The following is a 19,704-nucleotide window of genomic DNA, read 5'->3' on the forward strand; positions in this document are numbered from 1 at the left end:
AGGTCTACCTTCCGGACTCCCTTTCTTGAAACTACCAGTTTCCCCAAGTCGACGATGAATATTTGAAAAGGTTCGGCTATCTGGTAAGGCACGATTAGGATATCTTTCCTGATAAATGCGCCTGGCTTCTGTTGCATTACCATCGGCAAGGCCATATACGTAATGCATTTGCGCCATTTCCGCATTCGTATAATTTACCATATTTACTGATATTCAGAAAAACAGCGGACTACCAAAATAACTTCAATAACACTTCAAAATCAATCAAAACGCGCTGTGACAGTTTTTAACACCAACACCTTACTTTAAACCAACATCAATATTAACAACTGACGTTTGTACATACAGAGAATTCGTTTTTTATTGCTATGGTGGGTACGCTGTTTTTTCTGCTTTTAATCTTTAAAAGAAATCACATATCGACAAACTCCATATTTCCAAGAGGTGCAGTAAATAAATTCTGCTACACGTCATTTATTCCAGGATAACTAAATTTATGTTTTCAAAAATTATTAAGCGGTGCTGCGTTATGACGTAATTTCAATTGAGAACAGTGCATCTGACAACAAACAAATACCTTTTAGATCCTCAATTATTTTGCAACAAATCTGATCTCTTAGTTTGCTTTCAGTCGATGCACGATACCGCATCAGATTTTTAAGGAATTTATCCTTAAGTAAAGCGATTTTTAATTTTTTGAGCGAAAACCATGCGTCGGACAAAGAAAACCCAGCAAATCAAATGTGCTCAAAAATGTATGGAGATTTTAAAAATAATTTTTAATTTAAGATAAAGCGTAGTATTTTTTTCGCCAAAAATATACATTTCAAAACTCGTACGTACGCCACTGGCAGAGAAAATTAAGAAAATTGTACATCAGAAAATGCGCCTTGAGGCATGGAACATATGTACTGAATATGCCAAAGATGTCTACAAAATAATCTCAGTTATTATTAAAAAACTGATTATTTTTGAAAACTTTGCCACCCTGTATCTCAAAAGTTAAGGCGTTTAGGACATACGTTCATAGGACGTTTTTTCCTTAAAATGGGTTTTAAGAATTACCTCCTTAAATATTAGCACTGTATTCTTCGATAATCGTGGCCTAGTGCATCAGGATTTCTTGACACATGGTCGTACGTTCAATAAGGAATATTACTTTGAAATTATGTGCCGTTTGCGGGAAGCAATACGAAGAAAGCGTCCGGAATTGCGAAAAAACAATGAATACATGGCTATTACATCACCATGATTCACCTGCTCACTCGTCATTTCTTGTAGTTCGTAATTTTTTACCGAAAACAACCCCGTAATCATGCCTCAGCCACCGTATTCACCAGATTTGGCCCCACGAGACTTTTTTTAGTTCCCAGGATTGAAAAGACCCTTGAAAGGACAGCGTTTCGCGACGGTTGAGGAGACAAAAACCGAATCAATATTTTTTGGGAAAAATGAAAATTCACCTCATTCTTTGGTATTTTCATGTTGCAATTTGTCAAATCGTAGGTCGGTGAGAAATTTCTTGGTATAACTTTTTGAAAAATCACGATACTTTTTTCCAACGGGACTTTCTTCGAAATGTTCAAGAGCTTTATGTTCAACAATAGTTAACATGCAGCTTTTTGCGTAAAATGTTACATCTAAAAAGAATATCTTTCGAGACCTACCAAGTATTCCCTTCTTTTCCCATGTGGCGAGCAGAACTTCAGCATATTCGACACTGACACCCGCACTACAGTTCCTCGAAGTCTTCAGTTAGAAAGACCGTATCCACTCGGGGCACCAGACACAAACAAATGTCGTTTCATAGGTCACTAACTATTTACAATCGTTCATTTAAATGTGCGCCTTCGTGTTCTTCTACTGTCGACAAGGGGCTAAGACGCGAAGGTCGGGGTGAATGAAGAAGCGGAGTGTCTCTGTGACGTCAATAATTCTATTCTAGCGTTTACAGGAAGATTAAGGATGATCTTTCTGTGGTTAGGGCTAGGGAGAAATTATATTTTTTAGCTTCTCTTAAATAACTTCATTATTATTTTTCATATATTTCATTGAGAGATAAGATAAGACAAAAACCTCATACAAGAAACGAATATAAGAAAAGTTGTCGAGAAGAAAAGAATGTAAGCAGATTAAAAAAAATGTTAAGTGAGTGAAATCGAAGCATACTGATATTTTCTTCAGAAAACCACATCTTTTTGTTCAACAGCATATTTTCTTTTTAAAATGTCTAATTTTCGAGTGCCTTTTCATCAAATGATTCAATTAGGTGTGTATTTAGGACCATCTTACATCTTGAATCTGAACAATTTCTCATTTCTCCTCTATAATACTCATTTCTTTCTATGTTTATTTACACACATCGGAAAAGTCTAGGGATATTTTTATAACATACTAAATATCATAAAAATAAATGCATGAGGTCGTTTAATTTCGATTAAATTGGTACACTCGACCACCCTGTAGATTTCTGTGGGTTGAACAAAGCCTGCAAAAACGGTAACTGATCTTTCATCAAGTTTTTTACAAACTGTAGGTTCTCGGCTAAAATGAATAATCTGAAAGTGTCGAGTTTGTACATTGTATGCAGTTCTTGCTTAGCAATTAAAAATCGGAAAAGTCTAGGGATATTTTTATAACATACTAAATATCATAAAAATAAATGCATGAGGTCGTTTAATTTCGATTAAATTGGTACACTCGACCACCCTGTAGATTTCTATGGGTTGAACAAAGCCTGCAAAAAACGGTAACTAATCTTTTATCAAGGTTTTCGGCTAAAATGAATAATCTGAAAGTGTCGAGTTTGTACATTCTATGCAGTTCTTGCTCAGCAATTAAACTGGAAATATTGTGCTTTAACATGGAACGCCATCACTTACCATTGGCTGAGATGAATAGAGCTGTAGGGCTTCTTCAAGGTGGCAAGCGACAAAATGATGTAGCTCTTCGTTTGGGGGTCTCCCAAAGTGTTCGCCGCCACAATCAGTCGATTGTGGCGGCGTTTCCGTGAAACTGGCAGTCCAGCCGAACAACATCCAGGGCGGGGACGCGCTACAACTGCAGTTCAAGACCGATTTTTGGTCTTAACCGCAAGAAGACAACCGACAATCACAGCACCTGAGTTGGTTAACGTGTTGCAGCAGACGCACCAGGTAACCATTGGTCGTGATACTGTCAGAAATCGACTGCATGAAGCAGATCTCCACAACAGAAGGCCACTTAGATGTCCACCTTTGTCGAGAGGCAATCGCGGTAGAAGATTAGAGTGGTGTCAAGAACATCAAAACTGGGATGCAAATGATTGGGCTACAGTTTTGTTTACTGACTGTGGAGTAAGAGTAAGACTGTGGAGACGACCTGGAAATAATGAACGTTCGAGACACGTCCAGGAAGTCCACACATACAGAGGTGGTACAGTAATGCTATGGGGCGGAATCATGATCGGCGGCAGAACCGATCTCGTTTTTCCAAATCTCTCCCTCACAGCTCGACAGTACCTCGACACCATTCTTCTACCTATCGTCCGTCCGATTGCTGGTGCTGTTGGTGAAAACTTCCACCTGATGCACGATAATGCTCGTCCATATGTCGCGCGTCTAGTGACTGACTGGCTCACCAACGAAGGAGTTGATGTATTGCCATGGCCAGCACAATCACCGGACCTGAATCCCATCGAGCATGTGTGGGACATGCTTCAACGAAGAATTACTCCGCATATGGGGAACATTCACCCAACGTTTCAATTGAGAGAGCTTTTAATCGCTGAATGGGCAAATGTACCTCAACAAGACATTGACAATCTCACTTTGTCGATGCACGATAGATGTAGGGCCGTAATGAACCAGCGTGGAGGCCATACTTGATTCCAATTTTTTTTGTATTATGATTTTTTTCGGGGTGCCAAAGAAGAGCCATATTTTTTTTTAGTTTTGCTCATATGCGCACTCAGTATTTTTGACCATTTAATAAGATGATCACCAAGTGATCATCTTTAAGAGGAAGATTAAAACTGTTTTAATATTCCTCTTGAAGATGATCACTTGGTGATCGAAACACGTGTCGAGGTGTTGAAAATAGCGATTTGGTGTTGGGAAAAAACTCCAGTAATGCTCATTACTACACCAAAATTTTACCAAAATATGTCTTTGTTATTTCAAAGACAAAAATCTTATTTTTCATATTTATAATTTTCTCATCAAGGTAGAAGTCCAAATAGATGATATAGGAAATGAAAGAAAATCAAAAATTAATGATGAATAAATCTAATTTTTCAAGTAATTTCAGACTCATACATATATTGGAGTTGTTTTGGCTATCTCAGATGGAAATTGAGCCAGGCAAGTGAAAAAAATTGAAAATAACAAATAAATTGAATATAAAATAATGAATAGCTCACAGTAATATGTTTTTTGAAAGACGATATCAAGTTAATCTATCTTTTATAATGTATGTCATGTATCCATAATGGATTGTAATTGTAATTTATCTTTCTGAGTATACTACTTGTCGTATCGTATAAAAACACTGAAAAAAAAATGCAGAACAACATAGAAAAAATAAATTGAACTCTAGATTGAGTAAAGAAGAATAACTTTGTTCAGAATAACAAAAAAAATATTGTTTTCAAAATTTATTCTGAAGTCTCGAATATTCAAGAAGTAATGACTCAATATCAATAATAATTTTATGTATGCATTTCATGTTCAATGTAATTTTTTTTAGCTCAATCTTTCCATAAATCTCATATAGTTTGTACAGTGTTCTTGTAAACATTTCGTGCACAAAATGAATATACTGATACTGATATTTGAGAATGATGAGAACCTTGATTTTTGTAAATGAAGATGGAGAAATGAAAAGCCAGAAATCTTTCTTCTCAAAAAAAATAACGTCTCTATTTTTGCCTCATTCCCGTCGTGAGATATGTCCACTTTTTTGTCACGCACAGCTATATTTTTGACTTTCATACAGAGATTTCCTCTTTAGTTTTTCTAAAAGACGTATTCGTTATTCTTTGCTTTGGGTAACCTTTTACTGTAACTTGGATTACTGAAATACCTTTTTTATTTCTTCACATTTAACATTTAACATGATAATCATTTGAAATATAGTTTTTTCGTGAAATCAGATTTTATTATCTGCTTGATATTGGAAAATTCACTTCAAATTGTTACAATAGTTTTATACCGTCATGCACTTATGCATGGTCCTTCATTTTGAATCATTCATGAAGTGAGCACACCTTTTCTTTCCTAACCGCTTGGTTTTTGACTGGGGTGAACAAGTGAATATCGAGAAAATATTAGTATGCCTTTAATGTGGCCACTATTCTTCTTGGCGCTTGGCATTCAAGTGGTGGCTTTTAATACATAATGTAAGCATTGTAACTTCAAAGATTGTAAAGTAACGCTCTTGAATATCAAATCACCGATAGAGTTATGAAAGAAAGACTCTTCTGTTCGCCGAAATTCCTCATTTACGAGTAGGACGATTCCGAGAAAGTGAATACTAAGGAGGGGTAACGATTTAACACAGAAAAACGAGATTGTTTTGAGCACATGATGAATATACTGAAAATAATTCTATGGAAAATTGTATATTTTCAATTCATATGGTGATTTCAATAACAATATTCTATTCAAAAGCCATTAATGGACAAGAGGTGAGATGCAGTCTTCCCATAAGTATTTAAAAATATTTTCTTGTTCAGTTGGGAAATTTGACAGCAGAAATGGATTAGAAATTGAAGGAACACTTCTTTATTGGAAAGGTAACTTGTAGAACTTTGAAAACACAAAATATTACTTATAAAAACGCTAGGAATATGTAGTGAAGAGTGAATGTCAAAAAGCTCCAAAATAAAAAATTGATCAAGCTTTTTATAATGTATTCAAATAATATGTATCATCAGAATCCTGAAAAGGTGCTCTAAAAAACCTCAGAAACAAGTTTGAACTGTTTTTCAGGACTTTTCAAAAATGAACCCATTTTCGGAGACTCTTCGCCCATTTTGGGAGACCCATGACCGACTATGAGTCACGAAATCGATAACCTGACCTCAGATTCGCAAAGGGGTGTACTTAAATTTCCCAGAACAAGTTTAAACCGTTTTTTGGAAAATTTCAAAATTCGACCCATTTTCAGATACTCTTCGCCCATTTTGGGAGACCCATGACCCACTATAGGTCATGATGTCGATAATTTGATCCCAGATTAGTGAAAAAGTGCTCTCCAGAACTTCAGAAAAGAGTTTGAACCGTTTTGAAGAATATTCAAAAATTAACACATTTTCGAAGACTCTTCGTCTATTTTGGGAGACCCATGGCCCACTTCCACCCATTTTCGGAGACTCTTTACCCATTTTAGGAAATTCATGATTCACTGTAGGTCACGATATCGATAATCAGTGAAAGAATGCTCTTAGAAAAGAGGTTGAACCATTTTTAAAGAATATTCGAAAATCAACCCAATTTCGGAGACTCTTCGCCCATTTTTGGTGACTCATGACTCACTATAGGTCACGATATCGATAGTCTGCTCCGGATCAGTGAAAGAGTACTCCCAAAAACTTCAGAAACGAATTGAAACCGTTTTTCAGGAATATAAAAAAAAAATAACTCATTTTCGGAGACTCTTCGCTCATTTTTTGGGACCCATGACCAACTATAGGTCGTAATGACCCCAGATTAGTGAAAAAAGTGTTCTCAAAAACCCAAAAAACAAGTTTGAACCGTTTTGTAGAAATATTCAAAAACAAACCCATTTTCAGATACTCTTCGCCCATTTTGAGGGACTCATGACCCAATATAGGTCAGTCGGACCCAAGATTAGTAAAAGGGTGCTCTAAAAAAAGTCAGAAATAAGTTTGAACCGTTTTTCAGGAATATTAAAAAGTTGACCCATTTTCGGAGACTCTTCGCCCATTTTGAGAGACTAATGACCCATTTAAGGTCAGTCGGATCCAAGATCAGTAAAAGGGTGCTCTAAAAAACCTCAGAAACAAGTTTGAACTGTTTTTCAGGAATATTAAAAAGTTGACCCATTTTCGGAGACTCTTCGCCCATTTTGGGAGACCCATGACTCACTATAGGTTAATTTGACTCCATATCAGTAAAAAGGGTGCTATCAAAAACCCAAAAAACAAGTTTGAACCGTTTTATGGAGATATTAAAAAATGAACCCATTTTCAGAGACTCTTCGCCCATTTTGAGAGACTAATGACCCATTATAGGTCAGTCGGACCCAAGAATAGTAAAAAGGTGCTCTCAAAAACCTCAGAAACAAGTTTGAACCGTTTTTCAGGAATATTAAAAAGTTGACCCATTTTCGGAGACTCTTCGCCCATTTAGGTGACCCATGCTCCACTATAGATCAATATGACTCCAGATTAGTAAAAGAGGTACTCTCAAGAACCCAAAAAACAAGTTTGAACCGTTTTATGGAGATGTTCAAAAATGAACCCATTTTCAGAGACTCTTCGCCCATTTTGAGAGACTAGTGACCCATTAAAGGTCAGTCGGATCCAAGATTAGTAAAAGGGTGCTCTAAAAAACCTCAGAAACAAGTTTGAACTGTTTTTCGTGAATATTAAAAAGTTGACCCATTTTCGGAGACTCTTCGCCCATTTTGAGAGACTAATGACCCATTTAAGGTCAGTCGGATCCAAGATCAGTAAAAGGGTGCTCTAAAAAACCTCAGAAACAAGTTTGAACTGTTTTTCAGGAATATTAAAAAGTTGACCCATTTTCGGAGACTCTTCGCCCATTTTGGTGACCCATGATCCACTATAGATCAATATGACTCCAGATTAGTAAAAGAGGTACTCTCAAGAACCCAAAAAACAAGTTTGAACCGTTTTATGGAGATGTTCAAAAATGAACCCATTTTCAGAGACTCTTCGCCCATTTTGAGAGACTAATGACCCATTAAAGGTCAGTCGGATCCAAGATTAGTAAAAGGGTGCTCTAAAAAACCTCAGAAACAAGTTTGAACTGTTTTTCGTGAATATTAAAAAGTTGACCCATTTTCGGAGACTCTTCGCCCATTTTGAGAGACTAATGACCCATTAAAGGTCAGTCGGATCCAAGATCAGTAAAAGGGTGCTCTAAAAAACCTCAGAAACAAGTTTGAACTGTTTTTCAGGAATATTAAAAAGTTGACCCATTTTCGGAGACTCTTCGCCCATTTTGGTGACCCATGACCCACTATAGGTCAATATGACTCCAGATTAGTAAAAGAGGTGCTCTCAAGAACCCAAAAAACAAGTTTGAACCGTTTTATAGAAATATTCAAAAATAAACCCATTTTCAGAGACTCTTCGCCCATTTTGAGAGACTATTGACCCATTATAGGTCAGTCGGACCCAAGATTTGTAAAATGATGCTTTGAAAAACTTCAGAAACAAGTTTGAACCGTTTTTCAGGAATATTAAAAAGTTGACCCATTTTCGGAGATTGTTCGCCCATTTTGGGAGACCCATGACCCACTATGGGTAACGATATCGATAATCTGACCTTAGTCTATTTATGATCAAATTTGTAGTCTGAAAAGATTATTCCCGACTACAGGGCTGTGAACACTGAGTAGCCACAAAATTTATCACAACAATAAAATGAAACAGAGTTGTTTCAAACATTGAATTCCCGTATTCACTAACTTTAACTAATTTCTTTCATTTTCACTGGAAAACTACCGCACTTTCGTTTCCACGAACTGTGGACGTTTCTTTCAATCCAACCGAGCGACGTTTACTGAATATACTGAGGGCTTTTTAATAAAATTGTCAGATGTCGAGATGTTCGATATCCTATACCTTCACAATATGCTGTTATTTGACTCGCTTCATTGAAACGCCCCCAAATTAGTATTAAGTTACTCGGGATCAATTCGATAATCATCATGTCCGTTCGTGTTTTTTAAATCTGTATCTCATTAAATATGTATTCTACTGTGTCGCGGTGTGAACTGATCGATAGAGAATTTCGTACTCTGAACATTGATACTGTTCGTTTTTTTCGACAAATTTTTCTCTACAAATCCAAACTGAACCAAGGCGCTACCGAAACAGCCCGAAAAACTAACCAGACTTTTGGCAATGATAGTGTTAATGAACGTTGATTTGTGAAATTCATGGAGAGAGCCATGAAACAACATATCTTCAAATATTTGGAAGATTTCAACATCTTGAGCGATCATCAATATGGCTTTCAGAAACAAAGATCAACAGGCGACCTCCTATCGAATGTCACCCATATTTGGAATAGCGCAATCGAGAAGCATGGAGGATCAAGGGTTGTTACGCTTGATATTTCTAAAGCCTTTGACCGGATGTGGCATGAGGGTTTGCTAGTCAAACTTCGATGTCTTGGCTTTTCGGATCAATTCTGTGTATGGCTATATAGCTTCCTGGAAGAACGTCCCCTACAAGTGGCCCTCGACGTATATCTCTTGAATACTTTCATCATCAACGCTGGTATTACCCCAGGTCTCCAACCCTCTTTTTATTGTATATCAACGACTTATTGGAGAAAAACAAGAATCCAATATACTTTGACAAACTATACATGTCCTGCATTTTTATTATTATTATTATTATTAATCTCGATGTCGAAGCTTGGCTTTGCAACTAACTGTCTTGGGGAGTTCTTTGTGTATTTCATAGATGGCGACAGAAAACTTCGATTTAAATTGAAAGTTTAATATTGTAATCTTCTATATCCATGAATTTGTATTATGGTGGAAGTCAGAGTGTCAGGTAATAATAATCATATCAATCTATTTTTTCTACTTCATTTCTTAAACCAGTATTTCAGCAAGAAGAAAACTTGTGAAACTGATAATTGACTCACATCTGCCACTACAAATTAGAAGAGTAGGATAAGTCTTGAATAAACTGAACAAAATTAATCTTTAGATGTCTCCTCTTGAGAACGCTAATTACGAACAAATGATGACTATCATCCGATCTTCCACTCCCTTTTGGTTATTTACACTCTTGAAATGCATAATTATTAATATTAATGCCATTATTTCCATTACATTAAGCGCGGTACTGAGGATCTATTGAATTGAAGTGGCTTGACCTCCACATGTGACCCCCTTGACTTTTGTTAGTGAACGCTATTGAGGTGTATCCGCAGATACAGGGAGGCCAAAATTAACTTTGAGAAACCAGTAAACAATGCTCCAGTGTAAACACCAATCAAGTGTTATTGAAATCGGTGAAAACATCTGAAAACCTTCAAATTTGATTACAGTAAGTGAGTTTTGAAAGAAATGTTTCCTAAAATTATGTAATTCATCGTTTGTTTGCAGATTCTTAAAAGAAATCTACGGGGGCTTCCAACAGAAACATCGCCGGTGTGTGCAGGATAATCCGAGGCAGTCGATTTCGCGTTGCTCACAAAAATTCGGCCTGAAGTGGATATTCTGGACACCATAGACATGTGGCTTCAATAAGATGACGCTACGTGCCACACAGCTCATGCCACATTGGTAATAATGATAATAAACAGCTTTTTTTCAGAGTAGATCACAAACTTTTATTGCAAAAGGTTGGTAACAGAATGAAATGACGTCAAACAAGAAGGTACAGATTTTTTTGTTATAAATATTTTTAAATGAATGTTCCAGTGAGATAAGCGTTCAAATCATAGGGCTCTAAAAAGTCTATCCAAATCCAAGATAGAGTGAAACAAAACAAAATCGAAGCGTGATGTTCACGTGATCGCCCAGTGTCAGATGGAAAGAACAGCGTTCATTGGTGAATTCGTCTTCTTGGTACGAGTTCGGTACCAGCACAGGGTTGTAATCAGTCGTTTGTTTGGCGTGCGTTATAGTATATTGTTTAAAATTGTTTTACAAGATGTCCAAAACAGACACTGATGATGACACTGTGAGCTATCCTCTGAGTCCAGCCAGGAAACGATGCAAAAAAAAACATTTGAGTGTTGATATGAAAGAAGTGATTTTAAATGTGTTCAAGAAAGAGATGGAAGAAATTGAGACATCGATTGTCGACGAAGTCTAATCGAAAGTTTCCGATAAAATTGGAGTGTGTTACAATGTTTTACGGGAATATAAACAAAATCATACATTTCCCAAACCGAATATAAATCAGAATCGTCAAACCATTATAAAATCTATAGATGATGCTGATAAACATTCAATCAGGAGGAAAGTGCATGAGTACTTTTTCAGAAATGAAATACCCACGATAGACAAAGTACTCACAGAAATAAATGAAGATGTTTTATTGCCCAGTTTTAAGCGTTCAACATTCCATAAAGTATTGAAACATTTGAATTTTGTATGAAAAAAACGAGGGCGCAATAGCTTACTATTGGATAGAGAGGAAATTGTGTTATGGAGGAGAAAGTATTTGACCAAAATCAAATATTATAGGGAACAACAGAGAACAATTTATTATATGGATAAAACCTGGGTTAATGCTGGACATACTACCCCTAAAGTATAGGTCGATGCAACTGTAACCTCATCTAGGAGGGTCTTTCTAGATGAACTATCCACCGGATTAACAAATCCATCAGGTAAACTTATATTTATATTAAGACCTGCCACAATCTCAATATAAAGTAACCTCGTATTTGTTTCATTTACTTACATACCTATTCATAATTTCAGGTAAAGGAAAACGGCTTATTATTTGTCACATCGGCAATGAGAATGGGTTTGTTGCTGAAGGGCTGTGGTGTTTCGAGTCGAAGAAAACTGGAGGTTATCACGAAGAAATGAACGGGGAATCTTTCGAACAGTGGTTTTCCAAAGTTCTACCCCATCTGGAGGATAATGCTGTGATTGTGATGGATGATGCACCTTATCATTCGCGACGATTAGAGAAGATTCTTCAAAGAAGAATTGAAGGTTGCTTTTATGAACAACAGGAAGGAACGGCCATAGGAAAACCCTTGTCCCCCTACCTGGCAGACCTGTTCATGAGCAGATTCGAAATGGAAACCAAAGACAAGTATTTTCCTAGGATTTGGCTAAGGTATGTGGATGATATTTTCGCGATATTCGATACCAAATAATCGAATATTGAGGACTTTGTTTCCATTTTAAATAATATATATCCATCAATAAAATTCATGTATGAGTTAAAAAATGAGGGACAACTACCATTTCTTAACGTTTTGGTAATGAGGAGCCAATATGGAGGGTTAGAATACGATACATTTAGAAAAGAAACAAGCATGTACAGGTATATTCCTGACAGTTCACATCACTGTGGACAGCACAAACGTGCTGGGTTGAATTTTTAAGTGCATCGTCTTTTAACACATGATAGGTTCACAAAAGAAAGACGTACAATACAGGAAATAGCAGCCACTAACGGTTTTTCGAGGGGTATTGTAGATGACATAATAAGAAAGAAGAAGTTTAGGTTAAGAATGAACGAAATCTCGACTTACAGAAAGGACAAAAACTAAGATAAATTCGTCTCAGTTCCATACCACCAATATACGAGGAACTTTGGAAAGATTTTCAAGGAACTAGGTATGAAGGTGGTTTTTAAAATAAGTCATACACTACAGAGCCTTTTGGGAAGTTCAAAAGACAAAGTCGAGAATTCGGAAAAGTCTGGAATTTACGAAATCGAATGTAAGGGCTGCGATGCAAAATATTATGGACAGACAAAAAGATCTATTGAAGTAAGGTATAAGGAACACATAGCACACTTAAAATATGGAAGACCTGAAAAATCAGCAGTCGCCCATCATATTTTGCAACAAAACCATTCCATAGACTTCAGTTCATTAAGATTAGTTAGACAAGTTAACAACAACAGGCAACTAGATGCCTATGAGAGTGTAGAAATAAGTAAACACAATAATATTATGAATAACGATGACGGACCTATACCAAAGGGCATACTATATAGCTTGTTAAAATAATGTTGTTGGGTTTACTAATTACTACAAAGGACGCATTGCAAAAATAAATTTAGATTGGCAATATTGTGACAATAATTTTATATATCTAAAAATTGTTTTATATACAGCTTTAACAGTTGAATATATATTGTAAAATTATAGATAAGGAAAAATTGTAAAATTTATTTAGGTTGGTATACCTGTATGGGTGGTACACCTGGATGATTTACCTGTATGGGATATCTATATAGCATAAATAGGGTTAGCTCGCGTTAGTTTTCAGTTTTAATATTCCTCTTTGAAGATGATCACTTGGTGATCGAAACACGTGTCGAGGTGTTAAAAAATAACGATTTGGCGTTGGGACAAAAAACTCCAGTAATATTCTTTTGCTATTAGTTTAATAGTTTCAGCTCGAAGAGTGTCAATTCCGGGGGATGTTCTGTTCTTCTAGTTCTGAATATCTTGCAAGACTTCACATTCATCAGTTTCTTCAGGAAAAAAGAATTCATAATTTTGGTTTTTGGTTTATTTTTTTTGTATTTCATCCGCCAAGATTCTACTAATTTCGCTATCGTGTTCAACAAATTTGTTAGCAATTTTTTTCTGGTCAGTTACAAGTTAAAGTTACAAGTTTCAAACAAACAAACATACAGGTGAAGCTAATAAAAACGTGTTGAAAAAAAACCCTGTAAACCCTTGACTTTCCCGCCGCGATCCTTGTTTACTCTGAGTTAACAATTTGCATGCATCCGTTATTACACCAGGGTTGAGCCAAGGTCGGAGTCGTTTATTGGATCAAGTGAATGATTAGACAGGGATACGCTGCCTAGAAAATTTAGCGAAAAGCCGAAATGTCGCGAGTCTGCTTAATGCGTTGGCGTCGATTCATTAGGATAATTTGTGGCTTGGAGAGGGTTAATCGAGGTCGTGTTGGGACGGTTGAGAGCACGCGATGTATGAAAATCGCTGGAGAAATTATGAATTGAAATATTCTTATACAGGGAATGTCGGAAAGTGTTATACACTGCGGACGTTGATAGTCCGCGCCTCTTATTTCTGAACAGAAGAAGAACTCAAGATCAGACTGAACTGACGCGCAGGTATAGGTATCATCTCAACTACTGTTTGATAAACGATACAATAGTGTTGCGTCACTCGTCGCCTAGAGGGCGCTACCAACTTTTTTTTGCTTTTTTTTTGGAATGGAAAAGGTGACTTGTAACAACTCGTTTGATAGGTATTTCAATTCTCTATTCAGAGTTTTTTAATTTTTCAAAATCGGAGCAGCCCTTCCGGAGTAATTGGTAGTTTTATATCAGTTTTGAGGATTTTCAGACAAACGATTCATTTTATAATTTGAAAGAAAAATTTATTTGGAACTCACTATAGTTCATTTCAGTAAATGTTCCATTCACTTCCTTATTCGTTAAGGAACGTTTCTGGAATAATTTCGTTAGAAGATTCGCTATGAGTTTTGGCGCTTCGTAGTAGACTGTGGTTGTCTACCGTCAACTCAATATTTCACCAATCTTCATAAAAATCTAAGGGTGTCATATCAGGTAATGCAGCGGGTCATTCCCACTTTTACCTACCCAGTCGTTTGTCTAATTGTAATCTAGCCACTTTCAAACCAGGTCAATGTTATTTAGACGAACTTCATCTCGCTGAAACTTAACATTGGTTCAATACTCAATCGGCTCTGAGAATTTTTGAAACCGGTACTGAGGAAAACGTGGTTCCTTAGAAGAGCCCACTAGATCACCTGATATGGATCCTCTAGATGTTTTTGAAGGAATACTTAACATGTGCATTGTATGTATCCTTGCTACGATATTACCACTGGAACGTAATTTAAGAAGAAAAATTGTTAGCAGACTTTATCATTGTCAGGAAGCGGATGATAAATATATTTTGATACCTTTTCATGTGAATTTTGTCCTACCTTGATATCTTCTTTCGTTCATAGGTTAGGAGGAGTGGGGAAATTTGTGATCTCGAATCTGAAATCTGACGCAACGAAAAAGTAAAAATGGTTAAAAGTTGAGGATTTTACTGGTTCAATTTTATGTGATAGAAGAGACCGTTACTTGATGGAAATAAATAACACCATATGATGAGATTTTTCACTGTTCAGTAAATATTTCACAATGAAGTTTTATTTGGTTCAATTTTGGCAAAACTCTACCAACTATTCAATTGTATGGTCGAAGTAAACGATATTGTGCACATTTAAAGGTGGCGGCACTCTCGAAGGCCAAAAAAACCAATACATAGAAATGAACCGGCAGCCAACTACAGCGTGGACTGTAGAGGCGGTTCGTATTTGATAATTTTTCTAACCTAGTTTTATGATTCGCTGAAAAGTCATAAAAGTAAATTTGAAGTCATGTTACGGTGAAGAATAGAAATCGGGGAAGGTTATCGCCGTCGTGTTCAGTTCAGGAACTGATCGCGATTTGAGTGTTGAAATTCGATATTGGTGCAGTTATAATTACGCACAAGTTTCTCAACTTCTGAGAGTTGTCTTTCGTATGGGGGCGACAGCTGATTAACGGAAAAACAGATTTTTTCAAGTACTAATAGTAATAATGAGCGCGATAACAAAGCATACTTTTTCCAGTGTAGTAATTCCAATAGCGGATGGTGAACAAAGCGAAAAGGAAATACTAGTGAATAAGATTCGGGTGCATTTGAATATTGAAACATAAAAAGAATGTTTCAATGTATATAAAAATCTACATCTCAAGTTTGGTTTTGAGGAAAACAAACTATTACAAGCAACATTAGATTTGACCAAAATTCCTTTTTCAACAGTACGTAAAATAGTCAAAAACAAACCTTATGAACGCAAGACGCGATGTGATACGGGATTACCAAAACCTTTAGATGTTCATCTAATAAAATCATTAAAAAACGATATACGACTGCTACAAAAGTAATGAGATTCCTACAACTGAAATCATAAAAAAAAATTGAATACTTCCGGCCATAACGCAAGCTGCTGTGACTTAACTCTTCAGAATTGGATAAAGAAACTAGGATTTAGATTTAAAATAATACACAAACGTCAAGCAGTTATGGAAAGCAGAAGAATAGTGGAATTGCGTAACAAATATTTAGAACATATTACTAAATATAGACAAGAACAACGGCAAATTTTTTATTTGAACGAAACTTGGTATGACACTTACGACACAGTTACTAAAGGGTGGACTGATGGTTCGAGATTGTGTACGCCTAATATGCCTGCAAACAAAGGATCGCGACTAATTATTGTGCATTACGGAGGAAGTGAATATACATATTCATTATATAAATATATATTATATAGTCATTGCGATTCTTATATAATTAGAAATGATTATTGAATAACGAAATTAGTTAGGTAGGTAGGTTGCACTATATCCTTTACTTGAACTATACTTTAACCTTCTATAATATTACATTCGTACTAAGAAACAATGTTTCATTTTCTCTGTATTATCAGAATTTGATTTTTGATTTAAATTGAAATGAGAAATCTAGTGGCTGTTTCCATAGCTTCACGAAAAAGTCGAAACAAAATGAACAAAACATGGAAATAATGAAAACAAGAGTTGGCTAACTGCTTTACATTTGCCAATATCTATTTTCACTACCGTTTGATTCATAACTCTGTAATGCTGCAGTGGCAAAAATAGCAATGTTCCGAGAGATCGAACTGCCACCTTTAGGATGAATGAAAATGGTATTTATGAAAACATAACATAAATATAGTGGAATCGGTGTATAAAGTGTCAGTTTTTTATTTATGAGATTGAACTTTATTACACAGAATTAATTAGTACTGTTTTGGAAAAATAATTATAACGTTTTGAAAGGGTTATAATTATTATTATATTATAATTCAGTGTTCATATAGAAGTATTTGTTTCGAAAGAATTTTTTCTTTCGTGTAATTCAATGTTTATATGAAAGTAGCTGTTTCAGGAGGACGTTCTCTCAGTTTGTGTCTGAAAGTTACTTCTTTGCATGATCTACACATCCATGTATAGAGTTACTTATTTTCAAATTGATTAATCCTTCCTTTCTTTGGAAGATTCTCTCATCCATTTTTTTCGTATCAGATGGAGTAGTAGAAAGCCAAAAACTTTCTTTCCCAAAAAATTATAACGTATCAATCAAAGTTTTGTGAAAAACAAAACAAAGGCTGAAAGAACTTTTATGAAAAATTATGAAGGCTCGGAAATATCAGACAATTGTCATTTAACTTATTCAAACATAACAGTCTATATAAAATAACAAATTCCTATTCAAATATAACTATTCATATACAGCTTAAAGTTCTAGAACGGTTCTAACATCCATTTACAATGTGAAAAATGTGTTGCAGTTTGTTCTTATTTCAGTGGAAATAAATTATAGATACATTATTCAAATATAGAACATTATCATACAATTTCTTCAATAAACATTCCAGATGCTGACATATACCTACCAGACGCTATTTCAATCCAAATGAATGCACAAGACGTTCTTTCTACTTCTGTTTTATGTTATTCTGTTTATTTACAGGTACGACGAAAATTTGGTAATCCTCGTAAATTACGGAAGGTAAATGGATCATTTTATTAATTCCTTTCTGGAATGTGTTCATTGGAAAAATTTACTCTGAATATTTCAGAAACCAAAATGATTATGAGAATGATTTTTCTATGTTCTATGTTATTGTGACGGTATTTTTCTACTCCCTTCATTTGAAACTAGTAATTACGCGTTCGACAGCGGGTAGGTGATGGCTCATTTAGAATACACGTGTATTTTAAGTTAATAATAATAATTTATTAAATCCTTCATGATCACAAGTTGATATAGGATACGTCGACATTATACATACAACAAACGTGGGATACAATAAATAAATACATGAAAGCGTCACACAAACACAAGGACAAAAAGAATAAAGTATATTAAATATTTATACAATACACTCTCATCGACTTAGATATTCAGCGACATTGTAAAAAGAACCGTTGATTAGGAATTTTCTCAGGGTTTGTTTGAAATTCATTTCTTTATTTTCGCTTTTTATGTAATCGGAAAGATTATTAAAAAGCTTTGCTCCTACGTAGGATGGACTGTTCTCATATAAATTAGTTGAATGTTTTTCCAACCTAATGAATTTACCATTTCAAGAACGGAAAGGACTATTTTCAGCAACGTTGGCTACCTTTAAAGAGATAAGTATCAACTTTTAATTCTTCAATACAACTTCAGAGTTACGTAGTAACTTTTCGAGCTAAATGTTTTAGTTCACTTTCTAATTCACTCGTGCAGTTTCTCTGTTGATTCACAATAACTCATTTTCAGGATTGAGAAAGATTGAAAAATTCACGGAATTCCAATGAACTTCCACAATATTCTTCAATGAATCTAACCTATTTGCGCACACAACCAACAAACCGCTAATAGCAACACATCACGCTGTTTTAACCGAACCCTAGACAACACGTGTCAATCCCTCCCACGCAAAGTCCTCAAAAAACCAGTCGCCCACCTCAAGCTTCAACTCAAACCCCTCAACACACCACTCACCCTCGAAATCCTCAACTGCTGTCCCGAATCGGCTCCTCCATGCATGCGAAAACCCCACGGAGCACCACCTTCGAGCAGGACTTCGCGCGTCGTCATAGCCCACTCGATGTGGACGGCGGCGAGCGTTGGGACGGCGCCAACTAGATTTCATGGAGTTCAGCGAGAGGCGATTGTTTGCTGCTTGGCGTCCGTGGCCTGATAATTTTTGCCGGGCCGGTCATCGATCAAAATAGACGGCTTGACGAGATGAGAATTAATTAGATCTTCCGGCCTGCTGGCGCTTCGGGTCGCTGAAAGAGGAAAATGGGGTTAGGTCAGTCGTTTGATGGGTGAAACTATGAATATTTTCGAGAAATTATTCACGGATATAGTGAATTGCTTGTGTAACCCATTTGAAAAATTGGGGATTGTACCTGTCATTCGACGGGGGTTGAAGGCAGGGGTAGCATGGAGAAACCTTCTTCTCCATGAATAATTAAAAGTACTCCATTGAGGTCCTAGATAAAGTTGGAGTCACTTTTGGAGGTCAACAATGCCCAAAGTACCTAGTTTTCAGTATCTAGACAGCGGAACCCTTTACATCACTTTACAAAGTAGGAATATCTCATCAGTGGGGAAAGTACTAAAGTTAAGTAAATTTTACCCGCATAAAATGAAAAATCTACAACAGGTTTACGAATATGACGACGAATTTGACAGAAGAATTGAATTAGGGTAAACATTGAAGGATTTTATGTTTGAAAATAAAAATATTTTGCAGATAACTGTACGTTTTTTTCTTGATGAGCATGTTGAAAAACTGAATTGTCTCTAATGGAATGATGAAAATCTGCGAGATTTCAGGGAAGGTCATACGTAGTGGACAGAGAAAGTGAATGTTTGGGCTGGTATTCTAGGGCATACCTTAATCTGTTTGGAGAAATTATAGCCCCCTTCACTAGAACAACTAGTTTGGGAAATCAAATTGATGCGGCTGGTTACAGGTTTCTGCAAGACTATCTCCTTCACTTCCAACAAGATGAAGCTCCACCATGCTACTCTCTTCCAGTCAAACAGATGACAGATAGATTGGTAAAAGAGGAGCAACAAAATAGCTACCACGATGACCAAACTTATCTTCTCCACATTTTTTTCTATGGAGGCTTCTAAAATCGATTTTTGCTTCAATGTTTATCAGGACTGAAGAGAAGGATAACAGCTGCCTGTGCAGAACTTCAAGAAGAAGTTATTC

General features: G+C 36.0%; 1 protein-coding gene across 9 annotated transcripts in view; it reads right to left on the minus strand.

Annotated features, from left to right (window-relative positions):
- The window catches only part of CAP (Cbl-associated protein), a 158,150-nt gene that overhangs the window by 131,979 nt on the left and 6,467 nt on the right, over nucleotides 1-19,704 (minus strand). For 8 of the 9 annotated variants that reach the window (XM_074177557.1, XM_074177560.1, XM_074177562.1 and 5 more), the window contains exon 2: nucleotides 18,474-18,763. In XM_074177557.1, coding sequence (XP_074033658.1) covers nucleotides 18,474-18,569 — 96 coding nt within the window. In that variant the 5' untranslated portion in view covers nucleotides 18,570-18,763. Of the gene's footprint in view, nucleotides 1-1,667; nucleotides 1,833-18,473; nucleotides 18,764-19,704 lie in introns of those variants that run through there. The other variant, XM_074177561.1, reaches the window with a different exon arrangement.

The sequence above is a fragment of the Leptinotarsa decemlineata genome, unplaced genomic scaffold (assembly GCF_025532065.1).
Source record: "Leptinotarsa decemlineata unplaced genomic scaffold, Ldec_3_MD MMD2_tig00002974_RagTag_RagTag, whole genome shotgun sequence".
Classification (NCBI taxonomy): Eukaryota; Metazoa; Arthropoda; class Insecta; order Coleoptera; family Chrysomelidae; genus Leptinotarsa; species Leptinotarsa decemlineata.